The sequence below is a fragment of the Scardinius erythrophthalmus genome (genome assembly GCF_964197995.2).
Source record: "Scardinius erythrophthalmus genome assembly, chromosome: 6".
In the NCBI taxonomy this organism is placed as follows: domain Eukaryota; kingdom Metazoa; phylum Chordata; class Actinopteri; order Cypriniformes; family Leuciscidae; genus Scardinius; species Scardinius erythrophthalmus.
Genome location: NC_138226.1, coordinates 3,336,381 through 3,345,625, shown reverse-complemented (window position 1 = coordinate 3,345,625; position 9,245 = coordinate 3,336,381). Strand labels below are relative to the sequence as shown.

Below are 9,245 nucleotides of genomic sequence, written 5' to 3'. Positions count from 1 at the left end.
GCACTCCCTCAGAAGAGATGATGTACCCTAGGAAAGGAACAGACTGTGCATGAAACGCGCATTTCTCCGCCTTGACAAAAAGCCCATTCTCTAACAACCTCTGGAGCACTCGTCTGACGTGTTGAACGTGTTCCTGGAGAGACGAAGAAAAAATCAATATGTCATCCAGGTAAACATATATGAACTGATCTACCATGTCTCTCAACACGTCATTAACGAGTGACTGGAAAACCGCTGGACTGTTGGAAAGCCCGAAGGGCATAACCAAATATTCAAAGTGTCCTCTAGGGGTATTAAAAGCGGTTTTCCATTTATCCCCCTTCCTGATGCGAACCAAATGATATGCATTACGTAAGTCCAGTTTCGTGAAAATAGATGCTCCCTGCAACCTCTCGAAAGCTGAAGACATCAACGGCAAAGGATAAGAATTCTTTACCGTGATGTTGTTCAGCTCTCGGTAATCAATGCAAGGTCGCAGAGAACCATCCTTCTTTCCAACGAAAAAGAACCCCACCCCCGCAGGAGAAGAGGAAGGTTGGATGAACCCAGAGGCTAGAGAATCAGAAATATATTTCTCCATGGCCTCCCTCTCGGGAACAGAAAGAGAGTAAAGTTTGCCCTTAGGCGGAGATTTACCTGGCAGTAGATCTATTGCACAGTCATAGGAACGATGATGAGGGAGAGAAGCAGCACAAGACTTACTGAACACCTCCTTCAGGTCGAGGTACTCCGCGGGCACGTTAGACAAATCCGCTGCCTCACTCTGAAACACAGAACCAGACACAGAGGGACAGGCAGACACTAAACAGGACTCATGACAGTGGTTACTCCATGTGGAAACAGTGTTAGTGCACCAGTCGACACGGGGGTTGTGTCTGGAAAGCCACGGGTGTCCCAAAACCACTGGTGCAAGTGGTGAGTCCATGAGCAGGAATGAGATAAGTTCTGTGTGATTGCCAGAGGTGATGAGGGTGATGTTTTCAGTAGAATGAGTAATCCGGGGAAGCTCTTGTCCATTGAGTGCGTTGACGGTAATCTGGTGCGAGAGGGGAGTGACGGGGATCTGAAGCTTAAGTGCAAGTTTGAAGTCCATGAAATTTCCCTCCGCTCCCGAATCCAATAGTGCGTTGGTGCAGTGCGTCGATGTTCGCCATCTCAGTCTTACCGGGAGGAGGGTCGATGATGGTGATGAGGTGTTCTCGGCGGAGATCCCACCCGATAGTAGCCTCATACTTACTACCGGGCCTTGCTCCTTTACCGGGCAGGAGTGGATGAAGTGGCCCGCCCGGCCACAGTATAGGCAGAGTCCTTGGGATCTCCGCCTCTCCCTCTCCTCCCGGGAAAGCCGAGCTCTCCCCACCTGCATGGGCTCGTGGTCGAATGCGGGGCTGACCGCGCTCGCACCACCGGGCTGGTGGTCCTCCGTGCTGGACTGTGGATGGCTGGGACGCGTCAATCAGGTCACACAATTCAGTCGAGCGTCCACTCTCAGAGCTAGTTCCACCAGTCCGTTCAACGTCTCCGGTAAGTCCATCGCGTAAATTTCTCTCTGAACGCGGTCAGCCAGCCCATGCAGGAACCTATCCCACTGCGCCTCCTCGTTCCAACGGCACTCTGCGGCCAGGGTGCGGAACCGAATGGAAAAGTCGGCCACCGAGCCTTCTCCCTGTCGCAGTTCGGCGAGTAATCTGGCCGCCTCCTTACCCGCCACTGCACGATCGAAAACTCTCTTCATCTCTTCGGAGAGTGCCTGGAACGAGGTGCAGCAGTTGTCTCCATTCTCCCACACCGCCGTTCCCCAAAGCGCTGCTTTCCCTGACAGCAGGGTTAATACAAATGCCACCCTTGCCTGTTCGCTCTGGAAAGTGCGTGGCTGTAAGGCAAAATGCATGGAACATTTCGTGAGGAACGCTCTGCAATATTCAGGCTCACCGGAATATCCCTCTGGTGGGGGTAGGTGTGGCTCCGATCCTTCCGCTGCTGTGGGCGCTGATGGTGGGGGAACGGTCGGCGTGGGGGGCGCAGTGGGACTCCGTAGAAGTTGTACTTGTTGGGTGAGCTCGGACACCTGCTTCACGAGTGCTTGCACCGCACGACCTGTGCCCGAGACGCTCTCCTCTTGTTGGTCCATACGTGAGATACAGTGAGCGATGAAATCGTTGATCTGGGACGTGCTTGCTGCATCCATGATGTGGTCAGATCGTTCTGTGAGGAAATAACAGGAGGATGCAAAATGCAAGTAAAATCTCAGTTTATTTGTAAACGGTCAGATGAAGACACAGGCCGGGGACAAACACTCAGGTGGAAATGAAGCAGGGACGAGATGGCGATCCGGTGGTGGTGCGGTGAACAGCGTGCTCGAGTGAACAACCAGGAACCGTGGAACATCCAGACGACACAAAGAAACTGACGAAATCCAGACGAAGAGCAGACGAGGCACAGGAACAGGACACACACCGAGGAACAACCACAACGATCTGACAACATGAGAGGGAAATTACTGGGCATATAAAGGGAACTGGGATTGATGACAGCTGGAGACACTAATCAACACAACGAGTAACCACACCCACACAATTACATTCACACAGACACATCAGCATGAGACAGCCGATTCATGAACCGTGACAAGTAGCTACATATTGTCAATATAGTGCATAATATACAAGTAAATTGAATAATATATGAGTGCATACAGAGAAGTTACTAACACACTAACACATCATGTAGGAACACTTCATTCCATATCGGTTAATACTGGCAGATAAATACAGTGTAAAGAACTTGTCAAGCAAGAATATGGCAGTTGTTTTAAAGGGGGGGTATAATGCCCTTTTCACAAGATGTAAAATAAGTCTCTGATGTCCCCAGAGTGTGTGTGTGAAGTTTTAGATCAAAATACCCCACAGATATTTTTATATAGCATGTTAAAATTGACACTTTTTGAGGGTGAGCAAAAACACACCGTTTTGTGTCTGTTCCTTTAAATGCAAATGAGCTGCTGCTCCCGGCACTTAAGAGCTTGTGTCCTTTTACCTCACTCTCACCATGCACTGAAAATTTCTAAAACTTTTAGCCTTTTATGTTCAAACCGGAGTCAGACAATGATGGAGAGACTCAAGAAGAAGTGACAACATGTAGAAGCAACAGGACATTTCTGAATGGTTAGTTAATGAATTAATGTAGCTTATGTGTAGTTATCTTCTAGTCATTGATTAGTATATTCTTGATAATCTATAAACTGTGTTCAGGGGGCGGGATTTATGTAAATTCTAGGGATGGTGATGTCACTAATGTGGTGTAGTCTCTACCAGCCGTTTGTTGTGATCCTTAAAAAGTGATTTCTTTAAAAGCAAATATCTTCCTTTGCTTTGAACTTTGAGCATTGTAACTTTGCAGATGTTGTTTATGCTCAAACAGCAACATTACACACTAACTAAAGTTAGAAAAGTCAAATCATGATTAACCACCCCTTTAAGAGAGATCTTTAAGAGACTTTTGTTTTCTATTGTGCTGTTGTAGTGAGAGCATTTCATGTGTTTGCTGTTTTTGCTCTTTTTGCCTTTCTGCACCAAAACACAGATCTCATTTGCTGTCTGCACTGAGACGAGCCGTAGTAGTACAGAAGAGGGTCCAGAAAAACACTTGCGCTCCCCAAACACACAGCCAACAGGTAAACAGCATATGATGAATCTCCCTCCCCGATGTTTCTACTTGTAGCTAAACCAACATAGTGGTACAACAGGATGCCATTGGTTGGAGCAAAACACAACACAAACTCAATCAGCACAGCAATAGCCATAATCACAGCTTTCCTTCGAATGCCTGAAGGTGATGATGAAGTTGCTAAGCGTTCAGACTTTGCACTGAGTACATATATGATAGTAAAGTAGCTCACTAAGGTGATAACCAGTGGCAAGAAGAAGTAGAGGCAGGAGAGAATGGAGAATAGGTACACATAATACAGCCTTGAAGGGTCGTTTTGGCGCAGTACATCATGACAAGTGACGCCCACATCCTCAACCTTGAGCGTTTGTCTCATTGAGAGAAGTGGTACCGTACCAGCGAGCGCCAGAAGCCAGACCAGCACACACACACACGTGGCTTTCCTTGCGCTCCTCCAGGTTTGAGAGGTGATGGGAAGCGCCACAGCCAGCAGTCTGTCCACACTTATGCACATCATCAGGAGTATGGAGCAGTACATGTAGCAGTAGTAAGCAGCACTGAGCACACGACACGCCACCTCACCGAACACCCAATCTGAAGCGTTCAGCTGGTAGTGGATCTTCAGAGGCAGCAACAGGGCGAAGAACAGGTCCACACACGCCAGGTGAGACATGTAGATCACAGCTGGTTTCTTCACTTTAATCCTACAGGTGAACGTCACCAAGGCCAAAGCGTTCAGGGGCAAACTAATGAGGATGACGAAGATGTAGAACGAGGGCATGACGCGCGTGACCATCAAGCCTTTGAGAAAGTCAACAGACTTGCCTGAGATGTTCCACATCGCGGGTATTTCTCGTGGCGTTTTGGAAACCATAAGTGAAATATGCTCACAGCAATCTGTAACCAGCACAAAACACAATGAGTGAAGGTCATATACTATTAAAACAAAAAAGTAAGCATGAGATCCACCCCTAAACATTACCATCAGTGGGGTGTAAGCAGATCGTACAAAAACTTTTATGAATGAGATTATACGAGTTTAAACACATCAACTCTGCAAAACGTAAATACAAATCTTCATGAGATTGTGTTGCATATTACTGTTATACGTTGTTGAAGACTCACGGTTAGAGTAGCATGGATACACGCAGTTTGAATCTGTAATCAACACAAAAGACCATTAGTGAAAGCTCTCATTACACCACTAGAGAATAATCAGGAGAAAACATTAGGACACATTTGAGAAAAGGCTTTCTTTACTTTTTATCCGAAACAAATCATAGTAGCCTAGGCCTGCTGATACAAGCTATGATACTAAATTCAATCTGTTCATCATATAAAGCAATCACGTCTCTTTAGAAAATGTTGATCAAACTGCTCAGTTCATAGTTTTATGATCTCTTTGTGAACTTTTTGAAGCATCAAATTGGTAGTTGTGTAGCTGTCAATAGAAGGACAGAGAGGTCTCAGATTTCATCAAGAATATCTTAATTTGTGATGCGAAGACCAACTTGATGGTGAGTAATTAATGACAGAATTTGCATTTTTGGTTGAACTAACTCTTTAAATTACCTAGGGTACTTTCGGACATTGTGGCTACCATCACGGCAGTAATACCCCACCATCTGTCAGAATCTGTAACCAGCACAAAACACAATGTTTGTAGGTCATATACTATTAAAACATACAATTATTTAAAAAAAAAAAGTAAGCATGAGATCCACCCCTAAACATTACCATCAGTGGGGTGTAAGCGGATCGTACAAAAACTTTTATGAATGAAATTATTCGAGTTTATACACATCAATTCTGCAAAACGTAAATACAAATTTTCATGAGATTGTGTTGCATATTACTGTTATACGTTGCTGAAGAGTTGGGGTTAGAGAAGCAAGGATACAGAATGCAGTCAGAATCTGTAATCAATACAAAAGAGCATTAGTGAAAGCTCTCATAACACCACTAGAGAATAATCAGGAGAAAACATTTGAACACATTTGAGAAAAGGCTTTCTTTGCTTTTTATCCGAAACAAATTATAGTAGCCTAGGCCTGCTGATACAAGCTATGATACTAAATTCAATCTGTTCATCATATAAAGCAATCACGTCTCTTTAGAAAATGTTGATCAAACTGCTCAGTTCATAGTTTTACGATCTCTTTATGAACTTTTTGAAGCATCAAATTGGTAGTTGAGTAGCTGTCAATAGAAGGACAGAAAGATCTCAGATTTCATCAAAAATATCTTAATTTGTGATGCGAAGACCAACTTGATGGTGAGTAATTAAAGACAGAATTTGCAGTTTTGGTTGAACTAACTCTTTAAATTACCGAGTATAATTTCAGAAATTGTGGGGTCCATCACAGGCACAGTATTACGCAGACAGCAGTCAGAATCTGTAACCAGCACAAAACACAATGAGTGAAGTTCATATATTATTAAAACACAATTATTTAAAAAAAAAAGTAAACATGAGATCCACCCCTAAACATTACCATCACTGGGGTGTAAGCGGACAGTACAAAAACTTTTATGAATGAAATTATACAAGTTTATACACATCAATTCTGCAAAACGTAAATACAAATAGTCATGAGATGGTGTTGCATATTACTGTTATACGATGTTGAAGAGTTAGGGTGGCAAGGAGGCGGAATGCAGTCAGAATCTGCAATTAATAAGACCATTAGTGAAAGCTCTCATAACACCACTAGAGAATAATCAGGAGAAAACATTTGGGCACATTAAATTACACAAAATGCCGCTTTTCCATTACCCATATTGACGTGTTTCCATTGGGCGTATTTTCAATTCGCGCAATTTAAAGGGTAATGGTAACGCGGCTTATGACTTGCACTTTTAGCGTCCCATGTGAAACTGCCGTTATGTCTAACACAGTCTGAGCGACCCACCTGGATTTATCACGATTCTCTTGGCTTGATCCATCATATCAATAATGCACAGACAGCAGTCAGAATCTGTAACCCGCACAAAACACAATGAGGGAAGTTCATATAGGCTACTATTACAACATAGCCCTACAGTTATTAAAAAAATAAAAAATAAATATGAGATCCATCCACCACTGAACATTATACCACCGGTGTAAGCGGACCGTACAACATTTTTTTAGGAATGAAATTATACGAGTTTATACACAGCCACAAATTCTGCAAAACGTAAATACAAATTGTCATGAGATTGTGTTGCATATTACTGTTATATGTTGTTGAAGAGTTCGGGTTATAGAAGTAAGGATGCAGAATGCAGTCAGAATCTGTAATCAACACAAAAGAGCATTAGTGAAAGCTCTCATTACACCACCAGAGAATAATCAGGAGAAAACATTAGGACACATTTGAGAAAAGGCTTTCTTCGCTTTTCATCCGAAACAAATCATAGTAGCCTATGATACTAAATTTAATCTGTTCATCATATAAAGCGATCACGTGCACGTCTCTTTAAAAAAAAAAAAAAAAAAATGCTCAATTCATATGAATTAGCCTACTTTTACGATCTCTTTATGTACTTTTTGAAGCATCAACTTGGTAGTTGTAGCGGTCAGTGTCAATAGAAGGACAGAAAGATCTCAGATTTCATAAAAAATATCTTAATTTGTGATCCGAAGAATTACTTGATGGTGAGTACCCTATAGCCTAATTAATGTCATAGCTAATTAGCATTTTTGGTTAACTCTTTAAATTACGCATTAATTACAAGTCAAATTACAAGTCACGTTTTATTAAATTACAAGTCACATTTTATGCATATTGATTTAATGATCTACTAACCGTTTTTGTTGCCAGTGCAGGTGTGAGCAATTACAGCTAAAAGCAAGATTATTTTAATCCCCATGATGAGCATCTGTCTGTCTCTATCGTCAGACGTTTACTCCGGAATCTACAGGTAGTGAATTAGCGACGTCCGATTTGTGAGCCAGAGCCAGTATGGCAATATGGCAAGCCGTCTTAACTTTTATTCATTTCCAGGATATGAATTGTTGATATCAATAATTACATTTTTGATATCAACAATTTACTTGTTGATATCTTTAATTATATTTTCACTAGTGAAATGTCACCATAGGCTGCCATTCAAAATCAATTGTTGATATCAAAAATTGATTTCTTACTAGAAATATAATTTTTGATATCAATAATTACATTATAGGCCTATAATAAAAATGTGAATTACTGATATCAATAATTAAATTGTCACTAGTTGAAATGTATATTCTTGATATCAACAATTGAATTGCTACTAGTAAAACTTTTCATTTTTGATATCTGAAAATGTATTTCTGATATCAATATTATTTCAGATGGCTTTCTTATTCATGATATCAGTTATTAACATTGTCACTAGTGAAAATTGAATTATTGATATAAAAAATGAACATTGTTACTAGTAGCAATTCAATTGTTGATATCAAGAATAGACATTTCAACTGACAGTTTAATTCTTGATGTCAAAAATGAAGGTTTTTAGTAAGAATTGTATTTCTGATATGTGAAATTGGAATTTCAACAAGAAATCAATTGTTGATATCAACAAGTGAAAATACAATACAGATATCAAGAATATTAGTTTTTACTAGTTGAAATTAAATTGTTGATATCAAGAATTAGAATTTTAACTAATTTAATTGTGGATATCAAGAATTAGCATTGCTACTAGTGGAAATCTAATTCCTGATATCAATAACTATCATTTTAACTAGTGAAAATTGAATTGTTGATATTAAGAATTCGCATTCTGGAAATGAATAAAAGTTTAAACGGCTTGCCATAGTGCCAGTTGTTCATTTGAATCTGGTGCTGAATTGGTTTATATAGATGGCTCGAGAATCAATTATTCTCTCGTTCAGGGGTTGTTTCACTGCATTAGGTGTTCTTTATAAAAGAAGCACTTTAGAAATAGTTGAAATTGCATAAAAATAATCCAAACTATAATAGCTTAGCCTACTTATTTTTAAATTGTAGCTATCATATAGCCTATTGCTGTCATAATAATTTAATTTTTACGTGCTTTCTTCTCTTTCCCATTTTTGTTCGCTGAGTTGGAGCTGCGATGACATATTGTTCTTGTAATATACTTTCCAGCATTTCAGTAATAAAAGTGTAGCCTACATCTTATGGTGCTCGGCAGTGATCAAAAATGATTTAAACAGTGGATTTTGAATCTCTTGTTGTAAACTCAGAGATGTGGATTCAGACGGCGACCACACGACCTGTTTGTCAACAGTAATTTGGCCAGGGATTTTTACACGGGTTGGGTGAGAAAAACACTGATATTATGGATTCGGACGGCACTAAAATCACCGATTTACCCCTATAAATGTTTAAAATATCGTACGAAACAATTAGCGTCCGAATAGGCCTAGGACTTAGCCTACAGTATGCTTTCACTGGCCTTTTAAAAGCGCTCTTTAATTAAATTAATAATATAATATAATAATATAAAAATCTAACAATCAGTGTAATGACAATTTTATTTCTTGGCATGAAAACACTTGAATTAGCCTAATTGAACACTGTCTGGGTGAATGTATTAAAACTTCTGAATTATATTCGTAGCCT

At 40.6% G+C, this 9,245-nt stretch overlaps 1 protein-coding gene across 2 annotated transcripts; it reads right to left on the bottom strand.

Annotated features, from left to right (window-relative positions):
- Window positions 1-3,435: 3,435 nt before the first annotated feature.
- Window positions 3,436-7,615, bottom strand: LOC308692257 (proteinase-activated receptor 1-like). Of its 2 annotated transcripts, none has more exons than XM_081368095.1 (9): window positions 7,175-7,402; window positions 6,884-6,943; window positions 6,579-6,644; window positions 6,281-6,334; window positions 5,997-6,062; window positions 5,523-5,582; window positions 5,239-5,301; window positions 4,792-4,824; window positions 3,436-4,563 (listed from the first exon to the last, which is right to left on the bottom strand). In XM_081368095.1, exons 3-9 carry the CDS (start codon window positions 6,613-6,615, stop codon window positions 3,533-3,535), a joined length of 1,344 nt encoding a protein of 447 aa, XP_081224221.1. In that variant the 5' UTR covers window positions 6,616-6,644; window positions 6,884-6,943; window positions 7,175-7,402; the 3' UTR covers window positions 3,436-3,532. The 2 variants fall into 2 exon arrangements, with proteins under 2 accessions (XP_081224221.1, XP_081224220.1); XM_081368094.1 differs by lacking the exon at window positions 7,175-7,402 and adding an exon at window positions 7,458-7,615 and having other exon boundaries at window positions 3,437-4,563.
- Between the last annotated feature and the right edge of the window lie 1,630 nt (window positions 7,616-9,245).

Excerpts from the sequence above, each read along its gene's own strand:
- LOC308692257 (XM_081368094.1), bottom strand. The coding sequence starts at position 7,530 with ATGCTCATCATGGGGATTAAAATAATCTTGCTTTTAGCTGTAATTGCT. Across the intron at positions 6,944-7,457 it reads CTGCACTGGCAACAAAAACG|ATTCTGACTGCATTCTGCAT; the intron begins GTTAGTAGATCA and ends TGTTGATTACAG. Across the intron at positions 5,583-5,996 it reads AATTTCTGAAATTATACTCG|ATTCTGACTGCATTCTGTAT; the intron begins GTAATTTAAAGA and ends TATTGATTACAG.